At 37.8% G+C, this 18,538-nt stretch overlaps 2 protein-coding genes across 7 annotated transcripts; one reads left to right on the top strand and one right to left on the bottom strand.

The window, feature by feature from the left end:
- The first annotated feature begins 498 nt into the window (after positions 1-498).
- On the top strand, positions 499-7,229 carry jade1 (jade family PHD finger 1). Of its 6 annotated transcripts, none has more exons than XM_055171592.2 (11): positions 499-670; positions 2,409-2,492; positions 2,725-2,792; positions 2,941-3,098; positions 3,189-3,373; positions 3,454-3,665; positions 3,748-3,915; positions 4,076-4,192; positions 4,301-4,810; positions 4,976-5,093; positions 5,199-7,229. In XM_055171592.2, exons 2-11 carry the CDS (start codon positions 2,441-2,443, stop codon positions 6,047-6,049), a joined length of 2,439 nt encoding a protein of 812 aa, XP_055027567.2. In that variant the 5' UTR covers positions 499-670; positions 2,409-2,440; the 3' UTR covers positions 6,050-7,229. The 6 variants fall into 6 exon arrangements, with proteins under 6 accessions (XP_055027567.2, XP_055027566.2, XP_055027568.2 ...); XM_055171591.2 differs by having other exon boundaries at positions 500-666; XM_055171593.2 differs by lacking the exon at positions 499-670 and adding an exon at positions 785-912.
- Positions 7,230-7,459: 230 nt separating this feature from the next.
- ncmap (non-compact myelin associated protein) lies at positions 7,460-16,722 on the bottom strand. The gene is made up of 4 exons (XM_073869728.1): positions 16,429-16,722; positions 9,598-9,685; positions 9,216-9,304; positions 7,460-8,039 (listed from the first exon to the last, which is right to left on the bottom strand). The coding sequence occupies exons 2-4, from the start codon at positions 9,670-9,672 to the stop codon at positions 7,760-7,762; spliced, it is 444 nt and encodes a 147-aa protein (XP_073725829.1). The 5' UTR covers positions 9,673-9,685; positions 16,429-16,722; the 3' UTR covers positions 7,460-7,759.
- Positions 16,723-18,538: the final 1,816 nt, after the last annotated feature.

Raw genomic sequence — 18,538 nt, 5'->3', positions numbered from 1 at the left:
AAATAACTTAATAAAATGTGTGTTTTTGCTATGCCTGCTATATTTTTATATTGTCATCCATAGTGAAATAATGAAATATATTTGTGAGAAAACAGCCTGTTTTTAATATTTTATGGAATAATGGGAAGATATGAAAATCGTTACAATATTTAAATAATTTGAATGTCTCCAATGTTGTTTTCCTCTCTCATTCTCTCTCTGATGAAACTATGAACTAACAAATAAAACTATGGGAATTAGTTATACCAAAAAAAATCTTAGACTTAAGGTCTCACAATGAGATGCACTTTATTTAGTATCTGTTTTGGACTCTTAGTGGCTGCTTTTTGTGTTTTAAAATACTTCAATATGTTGCCACAATTATAAATAAATAAATAAAAAAAATTGTAAAGAAACTCGACTTTAAACATTTAAACGGTTTTGACTATTTATATATAATATATATCTCGGTATGAAAAAACGAAAACCATCGAGGCTATGAGAGGTTCGTCTTCATCAAAAATTTGTGTGCGCCCTCAGCCTGATGGTGGAGGATGAGGAAAACAGCGCATACGTAACCTGCATGTATTTGTGTGTGTGTGGGGTGGAGGACAAGCGACTACTCAAACTCTGAGCAAGCATTACTGCTTAAGAAACGCCAGCGCGGGATCAGCAAGGCCATTTTATGTAGGTACATTGCATCTTTTTTCTGTCTTATGCTATAGATGTGGTTAAAAGCAGAGATGGGTTTATTTTCGTTCATGCGTGCGTGCAGTGTTATCCAGGATTTCCGCGAGCTCTTCATGCAGATGATCCGGTGCAGTAGCACGTCATTAAAATGGCGCCAAACGATATAGTTCAGCAGGTTCAGATGCTGCCCCGAATACATTTTTACATCTATCTGGCCTCTTTATAAATTGTTATAAACCCTTGGTGTGGTTTGTTTTATGTTTGGTAACGTTAGTTACTTTGAATCGCGTAAACCGTGGGCCCTGGGTACTTGTGTATGACAGCGCGTGCACGTTTGTGTGTTCAGCGTCATATCGCAAATTCGGCGCGCGCGTCCTGGCCTGACGGCGTATGTTATTTAATCGAAAAGTTTTGACGTTGAACAAGTACATAGCATTATACGAGTGTCCATATTTTGCACAACTCACTTAAATTATTGAATTATATTAAAATGTTGTGGGGTGGATTGGATTTAAAGGTGGTTCTGTCCCGCGTGTCACGGACTGGGCTGGTGCGAATTTAGTTTTGCCAGATGGTGTAAAAAATTAGCGATATTGCATAATATTATAACCACGCGTGTTAGATGGTTAAAGCGATTTCTAGCTACGGTTAACGTATATTTTCGTGAAATAGTTTTTTTCGGATCGAACGACAATGCCCAAAACATAGTGTTTATAATTAAGGTCGTTCTTAAAATCCAACAACATCACATTCACAAACAGTATGCAAACGTGATTGTTTGACAAGCATTGTAAAATGATTGTGGTAAATAGAAGTGTACGTGTTAATATTTTTGTTGTCAATTTTGAACCGGCATTGAAATGGACAGCCATTTGACGTTAAGGGGCGTGGTCTACCGTTGCATGGAGAGTTTGTACTGCTGTTTATGTAGAAAGAAACGTGTTGTTGTTACTGAAATGCGTGTTAAGTGGTGAAATATTTTATCTGTGTCAAGATATTAACATCTGCTGAGGGTCCATGCCCATTCTTTAAACAAAACAAAAGTTGCACGTTCCGCTGAAATGTAAAAATTACGTTTATTTCTCAGTAGATGTCTGTGTTATGACGTCACGGAACATTGACAGTCTGTTGTTTTGAACGACTTGCTTCAGATAGTGAAGGAAAATGTAAAAAAAAGCATATATATTTTATAAACTGCTTTTCTAATAAGGACTGTGGATTTATTTTTATGTTCTATTTCTAGTTTTTCACATATATATATATATATGTATTTATATTTAATGATATGTATTTATATTTAATGATAATTTAGATCTTGACAGCTTGATTTATATAATTATTAGGAAAGTTGTCTTTAGTAAAAAATATGTCTGAACTTGGTTTTTAAAACTGATTGTATGTTATTAAATGTATAACAGATGAAAAATGATTTGCATATCTAACAAGTCGTTTGAATAAAATTGTAGAAAACAATACTACGTGTGGTAACGTGATCAAATAAGCCTATAAAGACGTTCCTTGAATGCCAGATTTACCTATATATATATAAAAACAAATAATGCATGTTATAGAAGGTTAATCTCCACCGAGCCAAATAACTAGCCTATATCTATCTGGTCTGTTGTGCTGACTTTAGTCTGACAAGTTCTGGCTGGTTAAATGGAAAGCACACTCAGCAGTGAACAGTGCAGGATCAGTTTTCAGGAATGTTCCTCTAATGTTTAATAACCCCTCTGCAGATTTCTGGATCACTTGAAGGCCACGGCAGCTGATGATGAAGCGAAGCCGTGTCCCGAGCACCAGTGAGGATTCAGACAATGGAAGTGAGTAGTCACTGCCTTCTCTTCTATTAGGCTTCTAAGAGAACCCTATTCAGTGTTTTTGGTAAAGAAACATTCACCTTAAAAAAAAAAAAAGAATACAGCCCTATACCCAGCACAAGCCCTTATTTTTAAAATGCAAACTAGGTGAAAATGTTGTACTGTATAGTAAGAAAAGTTACTAATCTGATTTAATTGATGACTGCAGTAACAAGTGTGTTTCTGTTTCATTTAGGTAACACATCCTGGTCTCAACACTCCAATTCCAAGCACAGGAAACAGAATGGAAAGAGACCATCAGAGGTAAGTTTTACTCTAATGTCATAAACACAACTGCCACCCGTTTACAGATAAAAAAATACAATCTATCCACCCTAGAAATTGCTTTTGAAGATGCCCCACCAAGCACATTTTCCCAAACTTGTGCCCCTTTTATCTCCCCCTCTTCCAGGTGTTCAGAACAGACCTAATAACTGCTATGAAGCTTCATGACTCATACCAGCTGAATCCGGAAGATTATTATGAGCTGGCCGATCCCTGGCGACAGGAATGGGAGAAAGGAGTTCAAGTCCCTGTCAGCCCTGAATCCATACCGCAACCTAAAGTGCGGTATGAAGATTTTCTTCTCGTTTTTACACTTTTTAAGACGTCGGACATTCATTCAATGACTCACATTTATTGAATTAATTATTCCCTTAGTGCATTAGCTGAGAAATGCCCTACCGCCCTGTTCGTCAAACCGAAGAAGCTGATTCGCTCTTCGGAGTCAAGCATGCTGGGGTATGTTGGTATTCAAACGCTAGCTGATGGCATGTGCCGATATGACCTGAATGAAGAGGACGTCGCTTGGCTGGAGATCGCTAATGAGGAGTTCAGTAAGATGGGTGAGCTAAATTCAACCTAAAACCTACTCGTCATGCACTCCAACAGGCAAATTTTAATTTTGAAATCAATTTGGTTGTAGGTATGCAATCCCTGGATGAGCTGACTATGGAGCGGGTCATGGAGGAGTTCGAAAGGCGTTGCTATGACAACATGAGTCACGCCATGGAGACCGAAGAGGGACTCGGAATCGAATACGATGAAGACGTGGTCTGTGACGTCTGTCAATCACCCGACGGCGAGGACGGAAACGAGATGGTGTTCTGTGACAAGTGCAACATATGCGTGCACCAGGTATGCGCACATGATATTTACACGTTTATAAATTGATGCATGTATGTACCGCATGACAATAAGATGCTCGTCCTCCCCACAGGCGTGTTACGGTATACTGAAGGTTCCAGAGGGCAGCTGGCTTTGCCGTACTTGTGCGCTGGGCATCTTTCCCAAATGCCATCTGTGCCCGAAGAAAGGCGGAGCTATGAAACCCACCCGCAGCGGGACTAAGTGGGTGCACGTTAGCTGTGCTCTCTGGATACCAGAAGTAAGGAGTGCTTGCCGTGTAGAAAAACATTAGATGCAAATATTATTCAGCAATTTTGTTTCCCCGAGCACAGGTCATTTTCTCTTTAGAAAAATATTAAACGCGTGCAGGCTGGTCTTTGTTATGATTGGTGTCTCTTTCTTTATCTCTCTGTATCTAGGTAAGCATTGGTAACCCTGAGAAGATGGAGCCTATCACTAATGTGTCTCATATACCCAGCAACAGATGGGCATTAATATGCTGTCTGTGTAAAGAGAAAACCGGAGCTTGTATACAGGTACGTCACCTCTACTATATTAATAAACCAAATTTTATGATTTTTAAATGTGTCAAAATATTGTTTTATTTATCTTTTCTAATATCGCTATTGCTTTTATTAAACCAGTGTTCTGCCAAAAGTTGCCGCGTGGCTTTTCACGTAACCTGTGGACTACATTATGGTTTGAAGATGAACACAATCCTCACCGAGGCGGACGAAGTCAAGTTTAAATCCTTTTGTCCCAAGCACTCAGGCATGGACTGGAGTGAAGATGATGAAGTTAGACCATTGAAGATGCAGAATGGGAGAAACAGGGGGGTCAATTTCTCTTCCGAACCAGGAGGCGCGCAAAACCAAGAAGAGACGAGAGTCAGCGAGCGAAAGCTTCGAGTCCAGCAACTCGAAGATGAGTTTTATCGCTTTGTCGCTGCAGATGAGGTTGCCGAACACCTTCAGTTACCCCTGGAAATGGTGGACTTTTTGTTCCAATACTGGAAGTTGAAAAGAAAGGTCAACTTTAACCAGCCACTCATAATGCCAAAGAAAGAAGAAGAAGACAGCCTTGCCCGACGGGAACAGGAAGTTCTTTTGCGTCGACTCCGCCTTTTTACCCATTTAAGACAAGATCTAGAGCGGGTAGGTAGCAATGAATACTGTAATGCTTTTTTTTTTTAAACCTATCTAAGAGGAAGGTCGCTTAATATAGCTTAATATAATAAGTGTCCTCTTTATTTTGGCTTAAGTACTGAAACTTATTCTCTGTGTCATTACTGTACCTCACATAAATATGTGTGTTTTCAGGTACGAAATTTGACGTACATGGTCAGTCGTCGGGAGAGGATAAAACGAACCGTGTGTCGGGTACAGGAGCAGATCTTTCACCATCACATCCGACTGCTGGAGAAGGGACGGGTCGCCGGTGAGCATTATAGCTTATATTACATTTCTGCATTGGAGAAGGAAAAAAAAGGTTGATGTTTATTCCTTCTTTTGTTTATTCCTCCATTTTTGGTCACAACATCAGGCATATCTTCTACAAGACGTTTGGAGGAGGCTATGTTTTATTTCCGGGCGGCACCTCCAGCATCCCCGCAACCTCTGAAAGGTCACCGTGGGCAGAATAGCGTACTGGGCTCCACGGTTCAGACTTACGAGAAGGGAAGCAACCATTACAGAAACTCGAAACATCCCTCAGTTGATATAGAAACAAGCAAGCCTGCAAAGATGACCAGACTGGAAGGCTTGATCACGGACAAGGTTTCTAATTCTGAGGAGGTCGTTGATTCGACCTCTGGAAGTTGTAAGATTTTGAGAAATGAGACTACAGTGAAACGTTCAGATGGCAGGCTGAGGGGGAGCACGGCCATCGAGTCCCAGAGAAATGATAATGATGAGACTGAGCGCCCCCTAGAGGACAGGAGGCGGAGAAACAAGCTATGGGAACAGACTGTGTCCGTGAAAGATAAACTGCGGCGGTGCAAGCTCCTGGAGGATTCGGGGAAGAATGAGGCAGAGGAAAACAATTTGATTGACAATGGATCGCAAAGAAAGACACACGCAAGCCAGCATCAAGGAAAACTTGTGCCAAATGGAACATCTGGTCGGCATTTGAAAAACTGGGGCAGTTTCAGAATTCCTAAAAGAAGTGAGAAAACTGCAGGGGGGAAAGATGGACAGGAAGAAAGTGAGGTGGAAGAGCCTCCGCTTAGAACCAGGCTAAGAACAGGAAGTGAGAACCGAAGTCACGTGAAAGAGTCTGAGCTTGGCCAATCAGAGCAGGGCAAAAGGTGTCACAGCCAAAGACTACGAAGTCATGATCCAATGACAAGACGTTACGGTTCCAATGTAATCCAACGTGGAGTACTTGCATCGTGAATTTTGTATATAACATCTATTCCATGTGTTTAAAAATATATATATATATATATATATATATAAATATATATTATTTTTCCCTTAATTTGCTCTCCAATGAAGGCAGAACTTGGTGGAATGATATTTATTTTTCTATTCTGTAATTCTCTGCTATCGCTAAAAATTAATTTTGCGTGTACGTTAACTTTTTCTCTTGATATAATGCTTCCGCTTTAGTGTGCAAAGCATACATGGAGAGACCAAACGACTGGCTGATGAATATCTTCCTTATTTTGAGTTTAACCCTTTAAATCAGGTGAAATTAAGTGGCACAATTTATAATTATGAGCACTTAGAAAGTTACCAGCAAGAAAAATAATTTTGTATGGCCCGGCTGTCTTAAGTCCCCTTGAAATACTGCACTTAACTTAAGCACTTAATTATCTGACGTTTAACAAGTGTCCAAAAGCTAGGTTTGTTTTCATTAATTTCTCAGTATTTTACTAACTTAAAGGCCATGATGTGTTGCATATGTGATGTGTGCCATAATAAATCTGGCACCTTTTACTTCTCAGGTAAAATCTGCTATGTATTAATACTTTTATTTATAGTGTCATGTTTTTTTTTCTCTTTATCAAATGAACCAAGCTTATAAAAGGTCAATGCCTTATGTGCTCTCTTTGATCGTGAAGTAATACAGAAACTCCTCAAACTCTTATCAGTTAACAATATTCTTCAGCAATAGATGGACGCTGTAGATTCAGACTAATCCACTCTCTGTAAGGTTTTTGAGGACTGCTTCGATCAGGTACGTTTAACAATCATTTAACATATAATATCCATGGCCTGTAATTCACTTTTGCACTCAATATTAAACAATAACACTATCATTGTTCAAATGAAAGGACTAATCTTCTTGGTTGCCTTGGAGTAGTACTAAAATTATTTCCTTTTTGGCTGTAATTGTTTTTTTGTTTGGTTTTTTTGGGGGCAAATTGTGAGTTGATCTCTTGTGCCTGAGCGTGTTTGTGTTTTTGTCGAGATATTGCACTAGAAAGATAGCCAGAGAGCTTGCTATAACTGTTCTAAAAGTATTTCTACATGTTTATATAAACAAACGCTGCTGTATTTTTCTCCGTTCTGTTTCTTGTATTCTTATGCAATACTTAAGTTTTGTTGTGAATAAATTTTCTCAAAGTTATTTCTGGAGAAATGTCTGGATTTCTTGAAGTGAACTTAATTACATAACAACATGAGTTAACTGATGCATTTAAATGCTATATTTAGCATTGTTAAAACATTTAAATGCGTTTGCGTACAACAATGACTAGACTATTAGAGTGCAAATGGTATAATACACAGTAAATGGACTGGACATCCTTTGATCATGTCCAATTCCATTTAAATCAACAATAAACAGTATTCTGCTCCTTGCAGTAAAATATATATATATTTTTTAATCTATATTATTTCATCACTAAATTCAGTGTGAAGCATTAAACTATATTCATGTCAAGTGTTAGGACAATTTTAATGTTCCTGAGGTCCTTCATTATAATATTTGGGGTCTTGAAGGTTTCTGTAATGCCGAGCTTGTCTGGAAGGCACCCAATGTTCCACAAGACCCCAGTTGTGCAGTGAATCTGGGCCCCATTTCTTGGGCCTCTTTCACAGATTTGTTCATCGTGGTGTCTCTGTGTTTCTACACATGTGAGTCCAGAGGTTGTTCTGCTATGTGTTGTCCACTGTTGGCACATCATGTATCGTCACTATGGTTGAACCGCTTGTGTTGCTGAAATGCTCCCCGTTACTTTGGTCCATGTTACTGAGGTTCACCCGTGGTATGCGAAATTCGCTCTCTGAAGGTGCGTTGGAGTTGGAATGCGTAAAGCTTCCATTGACTGAACTTGCCAGGTTGCTCATGGCCAGGTTTGTATTTGTGGTAGTAGAGGAGACCTTCTTTCTGGTTTTGGTGGTGCTCCCTGCCATCATCCTTTTTGCATGGGTTCTCCTGTCATAGAGTTAATGACAAATTATTAATTATTAAAAAAATATAAATTATCTATTAAAAGGAAGATTTAAAAGAAAAATTAAACATTTCAATAAAAAAAAATAATTTTAAGTATCTTTGACAGGAATATGTGACAAGCACGCGACATCGCGGCTGACAGCTCCGCCCACACAAATCTCATTCGATTGAAGTTATGCACGTCATGAATATTAATAACCACAATCAAAGCAATTTTGGATTATACCTCAGATTAAAAAATAAAAACTACAACATGTAAAATGTGCACTCTATAAGAACAAACAACTGTATTTAAAAAAAACTGTGTGTCTGTCGATTATGTGTTTTGGGAAAGGGTAATTTTTTTAATAATGACGTGTTACGTACTGAGCGCGCTTACAGGGAAAGCTCCGCCCACACGCTTTTCTGACTGGATCCGTTTTTGATTAAACTGTCGCTTCTCGTACTCTTGTCTTGTCAGAAAATTGCTTATCGCTATAATGTTATCGCGTCATATTTATCATAAGTGGTACATTAAACTGCAAACTAGTAATACATTGTAAACATTTTTATTTTACGTTTTATGCTTTTATTCTAAATTCTGATGGGACGAGACACGGATTAGGTTCAAAAGCACGGAAAGGCGTTTTACCACAGCGTTTTTAGGTGTTTACCCATTGAGACTGAGTATTCGACAAAGATATCGGGTTGCTGCGGAGATGTCACGGTGGACTCAGGTACTCATTTACCTTCACGTAGCGTTGCGCATAAAGATCTGCATATGACGTCAAAGTACCGCGAGAGTAGTGGCTGTTACTTTGATGTCATACGCCGATTAGTCTGCGCAGCGGCGCGTGAAGTCGAATACACCTCTCTCTGTCACTTGTGGAACGTATAAAACTGACTTTTTAATATTATTTTCATATTGTCAGAGCAAAATAGAGGTGGTGGACATAGTCTATTCTCTCCTCTCACTTTTAATTGACACACACAACCTCCACAAACAATAAGCCTAACAATAGGCCTATCTTTGTGGAAACCGAGGCTTGTTCAAATGAATCGGTTTAATTCTATTTTTAGACCTCAGCCTTAAAATATCTTGCTATTGTTAGGAGACAATGAGTTCACCTCATGGTATGCGACTAAACCATAATGCTTCACATCAAAATGTTGTCATACCTGTTGTACGTCTTGAGAACTATGAGCAGAAATGTGAGGATGATGATTATTCCTATGACGATTACAGCTATCATGGCTCCTGAGCTCTGTGAACACAAGAAACTTGTGAACATCTCTCACTGACTGCTACAAATATTATGGGTTAGTAAGATCATATACAAGCATAAGCACATAATAATTCACCAAAACCTAAAAATGCCAAAGCAGGAAAAAGTACGTAACTTTTAGTATGTACTTTAAAGAAGAAAATTTAATGTGAATTATTTGAAACATGTTGTAGAACAGGTTTTAGGAAGTATGGTGAATACTGAATGTACATTTCTTTATCCCAAAGTATGCCAAAGGTATTGTTATCACAGACAGCAAACACAAACTTACTCTGGGTGAGGATTTGTTCCTTAGATTTAGTGACTGCTGTTGTATTCGGGGACACAGACGCTGTGGTGTTCCTTTGCATCTTTAGAATTGTTCTGAAATGAACAAAAGGGAAAAAACAAATACTGATTCCCAGTTAGGCAATGAAACACTTTGGGATAAATAAACCCCAATTTTTTTATATATTTGACCCAATAATGGTTTAAAACAACACAGTATTTTTTTAGAGTGTACAATTTACTCAAAAACTAAAATATTTCATCTTAATATTTTGCTTAAAGAGACACTCCATATGCTCATTTTCCAGCTCCCCAAGAGTTAGACATTTGATTTTTACCGTTTTGGAATAATTTAAGCTGATCTCCAGGTCTGGCGCTAGCACTTTTAGCATAGCTTAGCACAATCCATTGAATCTGATTAGACCATTAGCATTTAGTACAGGAAAAAATAAAAGTTTTGATATTTTTCCTATTTAAAACTTGACTCTTCTGTCGTTACATCGTGTACTAAGGCTAAAATTGTGTACTAAAATTAAAAGCTGCACTTTTCTAGGCAGATACGGCTAGGAACTATACTCTCATTCTGGCGAAATAATAATAAGACTTTGCTGCTGTAACATGACTGTAGCAGGCGTAGTGATATTACACACTGCCTGAAAATAATCCCCTTGGTTACTTTCAAAAGCATTGGACTGTTTTCGGGCAGTGCGTTGCTAATGGTCTAATCACATTTAAAGGCGGAGTGCACAATGTTTGAAAAACGCTTTGGAAAAGGAGACGGGCCGACTACCAAAACACACTTATAGCCAATCAGCAGTAAGGAGCGTGTCTACTAACCGACATCCTTGCCGGGTTGCGTATGTGCGGGGCGGGTCTTTTAAAAGAAGGTCCAGAATCTATTGGGGTAGGGGCGTGTTTGTTTAGGTGATTTCAAATATCAACATTGGCTTTCAAACATTGTGCACTCCGCCCTTAATGGATTGTGCTAAGCCATGCTAAAAGTGCTAGCGCCATACCAGAGATTTTGAGACCAGCTGAATTGATTCCAAAATGGTAAAGAATCAAATGTTTAACTCTAGGGGAGCTAGAAAATGAGCATTTTTCTAAAGAAGTGGAATGTCCCTTTAAAAGAATGTATATTGTTCATATAGACGGTTTCAGCAGTAACAATATAAACAAGCGGCTGTCGCATTGCGCAGTAACTTCCAGTAAACTCCGCTAATAATAAATAACAACAAAGTACTTTAAACGTAGTTTATTTATATAACAAGCAAAACAACAACAACAACAAGACATAGATTACATAGGAAACCAAAACATTTGTTATTTTTGACGAGGCATTTGTTCAAGAGATGAGTTTAGCAACTAGTTAGACCATTAAAAAAACGAAACTGGAAGTAAGGTTCGGATTCAGACGTGTATCACGTGCGTCCGATGAAACCGTCTATATAAATATAAAATATAAAATGGATATATATTATATTTATATTGATATATATATTAGGATATGTCAGTACAAGATGTTTTTAAATTAAGGCACATCAAACATGCATTTCAGTCTGGGAATACGATAAGCCCTGTCCGGGAAACCGCCCATATACAAACAAAAGCATGTTAGATAACATGTTTCCCTTTTACAAAACAACAAACATAAAAAGATCCGAGCTGCTTCTTTGGGAAACATTTAGTTTAACCACGTGATTTGTTATGTTTACTGAGAGACTTATATAGTTCAGAAATCACACGTTTGTGAGTCATAATCTTTTATGGCTTCTGAGATATTCTGCACAGGATCAATTAAATTGATTAATTGAATTTATTAAATGGATATTTGAAAACCTTAAAATGGTTAAACTGAAGTGTTGAGGAAAAAAATGTAGATGTTTATTATTCTTTTATATGTTTGCCAGCAATAAACCGCTTCAACTTCCCTTCCTTTTTTTAATTGCTTAACACTCGTATCTTCAGCTTCATTTGAACACTGAACTTTTGTTTCCTTCAGGTCTGCAATTTTTTGGAGGATGAATTAGAAGCATTATCCAAAAAATTACTAATGTGACCCTGTCTGTGAAATCCAAGTTTACTCATTGATTTCACATTGATTTAAATCTTAAAATCAATATATTAAAGATATCAAGGTTATATTTCTTTTTACTCTATAAACTCCCTGATTATTGTGCATTACTGATGTTAGACTGTAGACCTGTAGTGCTTCATTATAACTTCAAAATTATACACGTGAATTTGACATTAGATTTAATCTGTCTATAAAAGATGAAAACCCTGAAGCTTAGAAGGGATGGGCCAGATGCAAATGACATAATTGAACATAAACATGCGTCTTCATCACTGTCTTAATGCAAAACATGCAAAACCTTTAGTGCCGTACATTATATTAATGTTGGGAGCGTTATAGGAATGTTCACAGCAACAACAAGGACAGAGGAACAAGGAAACTTCTTAGTTAAAAGCGAATCGATAAAAATATCTTTGTGTCACTTTAAAAGATCCACTTTGTAATGCTTTATGTTGCATTGGTAGTCATCTTATACTGATACCTAGAAGTGGGCATAGAGCATCATGCAAAAGCAATACATTTCGGTTGCCAATAATATTGTTGAAACTGTTACCATAATTGTAATATGAATCGAGTAATATTCAGAGGATCACGTAGTCTCAATGTGAAGATTTAACCCGCTCTATGTAAAATATAAAAGCTTTTGTTAGGCTATAGAGTCTTGTGAGTGTAGGTGACTTCAAACATGCATTTTTTTATTTCTGTAGTTGGAAAACTATATTATCTTGTAATTATTGAGTGACCGTGACCCTCCAGAGGATAAGCAGGTTCAATTCAAGTTAATTTTGACAGGCAATTATTTTTTTTACCTACTAATCCATAAGCAACATGAGATGAAAGCAGATCAAATAAGCGTTTCTAAAAATGCTGCATTGTTTATATTCAATTGTTGCATCTGACACAACAGCGATATAAAATTTTACTCTTTGAAGGACAATTGAAAACATACAGCCTTCATTGATTTGCACCATCGCCAACTGCATCCTTGTTATTTTCAGCACAAGCACTTTTACGAAGTTAAAACAACCAGGTTTGCTCCAGACACACCATAATATTCAAGGTTGGCTCCTTTTGAGTATTTCTGACAGAAGCAATCAGCGCTGATGGAAGGTAAAATACAAGCACGCTACCACCAAAGAACAGCAAATAGTTGTAAATTGTGTTGCCTGGGCTACAAGGTGAATCATATGAAGTCCAGTTCTGTTTCACACCGCCATAAAACACTATTATACACTCACTGATACAAGTGTCAGACTGTGACACTTGATTTAATTTATAGTCACTTTAAACTATATTAAGTGTACAGCAAAGCTGGGACAAAACAAGACAAAACCTTCAAAGTATTGCCAGAGTCTTATTTCTAGTATATTCAGTTTAAAAAGTAAAATATTTCACTTGTTAACTGGATCAAAAGTGTATGAAATTAAAAGACACATTATTTTAGATTACACATAGAAATATTATATAAAAGTTATTCATACACTGTAAAAAATAAAGGAACAAAAGCCGTCACTGGGGCAGTACCCTTTAAAAAGATCCTGGTATGTACCATTTAGGTACAAATATGTGCCTTTGTAATACCAATATTTAAAGTACCAATATATACCTTTGAGGTACTAATATGCACTCTTTGGGTACTTTTTGAAAGGGTACCATTCAGTGGCGGTTCTAGGGAGGGGCCAGCAGGGGCCAGTGCCCCTGTGACAACAACCTTGAACCCCCTTGTGCCCCCCCTAAATGTGGGGGGTGAAATTATTTTTACAATTTTTTTGTGATCGTTATTTTTTACATCCTTAATTTAACAGTGGCATAAACATGGTATTTGGCCTGTTAATGCCTTTAGTGCAGTGCAGAAAATGATATGACAAGAATAAGGTCTCAATGTAACTGGCCCCACTAAAAGTACAACTGGCCTCAGATTGGCCCCCCCAGTTGAAATGGTCTAGATCCGCCACTGGTACCATTCCATTGACAGATTTTGTACCTTTATTTCTGAAAGTGTGTGTTAGTGGTTGTTAAGCGTTTGATGTTCGGCAAGTCATAAAAGTGATCTTAAGTTTGTTTAATCTATGCTTATGGGAATGCAAACATTATGGGGCGGTTTCCTGAACAGTGCTTAACCTAGTCCCAGACTAAAATGCATGTTTGAGCTGCTTTAATTTCAAAACGCCTTGCAGAGAAATACTTTAACATATATCAGTACCATTGTTTTGTCTTAAGATGCACCCAAGTATAGTTTTTTTGTAAAGTTTGTTTGTTAAAACGACTTAAATGTCCTAAATAACTAAGGCTTAGTCCTGGATTAATCTAAACCCTGTCCGGGAAACCACCCCTCTATTAGCCATCAAGACAAAATTTCCATCTGATAATTTATTCATGATATTTTGATTAAAATGCACTGTTAGAAAAACTTTGTCTATTACTGGAGCAATAACCTTTAAAAAGGTCCTAATATGTACCATTAGGCAAAGATATGTATATATTTGGTATCAATATGTACCCTTGAAGTACTAATATGAATTCTTTTTACTTTTTTGAAAGGGTACCGCCCCACCGACAGCCGGGCTACATATTTTGCCATTTTCTCTGACTGTGTACCAGGGTTTTCCTATATACGGTCACACTATTGTATATCACAAACCGAGATAAGATTTGGTTGGATGGGTAAAAACAAACTTCCACTATGGGAAACTGCACAATTTGAACTACATGGTATCACACTTCTCTCTTTCATGTAAAAGATTGACCATTTTCTATGGTACTCACAGCAGGATTTGGAGATTTATTACCCATGAGCTGTCGTGCATATTTGCATATAAAAAGCTATCAGTAATGTAAAACCTGTTCAGTAATTATACTATCATTATCAAGCGGAACACCAAAACGTATGAGTCACCCTTATTGACAGAAAAAGTGGTCAAAATGGTCCCTATATAGCTGTCACAGAGGCCGTACCCATTACATTTGCATCTGAAGAGTTCATATAAGTACTTCAAAAGTACATATTGGCATCAAATGTATACATATCTGTACACATATTAGGAAATTTTTAAAAGGATACTGCCCCATTTTTTCCCAATAGAGTCATTTTTGTGATTTACTGTACATACTGTAAAGAACATTCTGTGAAAAGGTTAAATAACCTTTATTATTGAGTAAGATGATGTCAAAGATTAAAATCAATGATTGAAATCAATCTTCGATGCTTCTATGAGACTTTAGCATGGATTTCACAAACAGGGTCACAATTTGAAAATGAACACCCCTGATGTAAAACACTGAAGACGCACTAGTTGGTTTACTGCAGGGTCGGAAATGACTAAAGGTGATCTTTAACCCCTTTAACTCTTGTGACACCTTTTAAAAGTGCGTTATAATGTTTCTAGCAAAAGTACAGGTGTGGTCTTTACTTATCTCCAAATATCTATTAAGTTTCTAAGAAACTTTGTTTCTATATTTGCTGTTATCATTTTGAAAATAGCTGCATGCCTGTAAGTGTAATCATACATAACTAAGTGAAAGATTAAAAATAAGAATAAGAAGATAAAGGTTTGCTGGAATTTATTGTATGATGAAACTTAGATGTGATGAAATTGGGTTAATATTTCTCCACCTGTAAATCACAGGTGTGCTCATGTATGTCTGGTGTGCAGTGAACGTCACAATGTTTCTATACACGTGCCATTGCTGATCCTTGCCCTAAATCTTCAGTTCCCCTGACTCAAACAATGGGCCGATTCATTATTCACGGTTGCAGGTCCCATCTCAGGACAGATTCTCGAACCCTTAACCGTTCGCTCAAAAAAAAAAAAACCTATAGTCTGAAAACAGATCTCGGAAAAGTTAAAGCGAACATCAAAATGAATGCAGGCTCGCTGTTGTTTACTGTATCCCTGTGTATTGTTCCTGAACGCCAGGACACAAAAAGACTTTCAGTAGCCCGGGCAGAGCTTTGTGTCCAATGTCAGGCTAATGTTGCAGTCACATCAAAGAGGCTTAAAAGAAAGTAACGCTAAAGAAAACTCTATACGTTATTGTTTGTTTGTCAGATTTTCGCTGGACGTATGAACCAAAACAATCTCTTGGGTTTTCTCGATGACATAAGAACAATTACAGACAAAAATCCAGAAGGTTCTTATTTCAATATTATGTATTGTATTATCGCGCATAAGCCACTACAAACAAAATGGATATGATGGCATAACAACCAACTTTCTAATGCCAAAATATCAATACGGATATATGGTATTTGGATCCGTGAAAACCCAACTAAAGTTATATTAACATAAAATCATCCTATATAATGTAAAGAACAATTTGTGAAAATATAACATTGATATATATTTATTAATGACCGATGTCATGTCAAAGATTGAAATCAATGACTGAAATCAAACTTCCCTGGATATAGACTGGACATCACGGACATGACATAGTGAGATTTTTTTTCACTTTAATTGGTCACGTTTACAATTTCAGCTGTACGACATATGATAATAATCTGGCTGTATAAATATTCAGAGTCCTCGATGTCAAAAGCACAAGAATGCTAACTATTCAACTAGCTTTGTTTATTCACAACCTGTCCATCTGACTTATTTGATCAAGTCTGGATAACATCGAAGGTCTTTAACCTAATGAGACCCTTAGATCTCCTGCCTAAGGAAGACACAAAAACTAAAAGTACCATAGGTCCAAAAAGCCAATGGGTGTAAACACAGTAAATACCTATTGTATTATTTCTTTAATAGCTGTGTCTCACCTGTACAGTCGGTCTCTGTCATGGAGCTTCTCCCTCCACAGAATCAATTCCTCCACTCCCCCTTTTTTAATCAGATGAGGTGAGCATAGTCCATGCACTCAACACTGCTTAAATAAACAATACGGACTAATCCACGACCGCGAATCCATCTGAAAATGAGTAAAAATTCACCTCAGGTGATTGAAAACACAGCAAAGTAGGCAAAAGAAAGAGTTTCAGTCTTTGGCAGTGAGGTAGACACGACGTGCCGTATCGGAGCGCTCTTGACTGAATGTGCTAGCTGGTTTTTCAGGTCTGGCCTGGCCCACAAGGCGTGCCACATTCACAACGCAATTCACACGCTTTAATCTTAGTCAACACCACCCGGCTTCAATTAAACACAGACGGATGCTTACGGCCACACAGCGGGGATTTTTCATTGAATTACTGTATGTGCATGCCTGGTCAAATTTAAGGATAGAAAATGATTAGAGGATTGTAATAGCACTGATAATGTAACCCTATGCAAATCACAGCTGTGGAGTGAGCTGATGTGGTTTACAGATAAATTATAATCATCATCAGATTAGTGCATTCCTACATGCTCGGATACAATAAGATGATTCAAGCAGATACCTAAATAATTGAGGAGTTTTGAGTTTAGAGGCTACACTTAAACACGCAAAAAAATGCAGGGTTGTCGTCAACCCAGCGTTGGGTCATAAAGAGACAAACTCAGCTTTTGGGTTAAAATAACTCAGAAATGTATTAAATTTGATGCAGTGATAGGTTAAAATGACTCAGTGTGGGTTAAATTACAACCCAGCAGGCTGGGCTCATCCCTTTTTCACCCAGTGTTGAAAATAGCCCAGAGTGAATTCTCAAATAAAAACCTGTCACTGGGGCAGTACCCTTTACAAAGGCCCTAATATGTACCATTTAGGTACATATATGTTAGGGCTGGGTAAAAATATCGATTCATCAATGCATTGCAATTATTTGTTTCTCAATTCAATATCGATTCATCAAATCCTATGAATCTCTAGTGAGAGCGTTCAGCGTTGTACAAGACGCGCTTTATCAAAACAGAAAGATCAAAGATGGCAAACAGCAGCACTTCTTTCAAGCCTGCACCATCAACGTGATCAAACATTAGTAATACTACACACATTATTTAAAATATACTCAGGTACTTAAAGGCGGAGTCCATGATGTTTGAAAGCCAATGTTGATATTTGAAATCACCTAAACACACACGCCCCTACCCCACTAGAATCTGGACCTTCTGTTGATAGACCCGCCCCACACATACGCAAACCGGCATTTGATTTGATTTGATTGGCTATAAGTGTGTTTTGGTAGTCGGCCCGTCTCCTTTTCCAACGCGTTTTTCAAACATCGTGGACTCCGCCTTTAATTGCTTGTGTATTTACCTCTAATCGATACCGAAGCAAGTAATTCAATATCGAATTGAATCGAAGCATCAAGAATCGAAATCGAATCGAATTGCGAAATTCCTAACAATACCCAGCCCTGATATATGTATACTTTTGGTACCAATATGTACCTTTGAAATACTAATATGGACTCTTTCGGGACAAAGATGTACTTTTTAAAGGGGCACCGCCCCAGTGACAGCTTTTGTACCTATACCTATATTTCTAGGATTGCAGGGAAGAGGCATATTAATAAAATGCATAACTTGAATGTAGGGCTGCATAATGATTAATCACGATTAGTCACGATTAATCGTTTGCAGAATAAAAGTTTTTGTTTACATCATATATGTTTGTGTACGGTGTATAGGGTGACCACCTGCTGATAAGCCCAAGGGGGGACAAGGGGTGTGTTTCTGAGGGACAATGTCGGACACTCCCTGGCCCGGCGGTGCAACGAGAAGAGGGAGGAAGGATGGTGAACTTGCATGTTAGTAAAGGCAGGCGCAGGAAAAAAAATGTTCAGTGTTCTGGAAACATCTTTAGGACTTTCAGCCACAAATATTTATTTTCCCAGTCTTTCTTGTACCCACACCTTCTCTTTTTAATTGATGATGTCGGTGCAGAGTCAGACTCGGTCTCTTTCTCCATTTTTCGAATTGGAAAGCACGCATCTAAAAGGAATGCACGTGCGT

This window comes from Misgurnus anguillicaudatus, chromosome 7 (assembly GCF_027580225.2).
Source record: "Misgurnus anguillicaudatus chromosome 7, ASM2758022v2, whole genome shotgun sequence".
NCBI lineage: Eukaryota > Metazoa > Chordata > Actinopteri > Cypriniformes > Cobitidae > Misgurnus > Misgurnus anguillicaudatus.
Note: the sequence above shows the minus strand (reverse complement) of the source record. Positions and strands in the feature narration are given on the sequence as shown.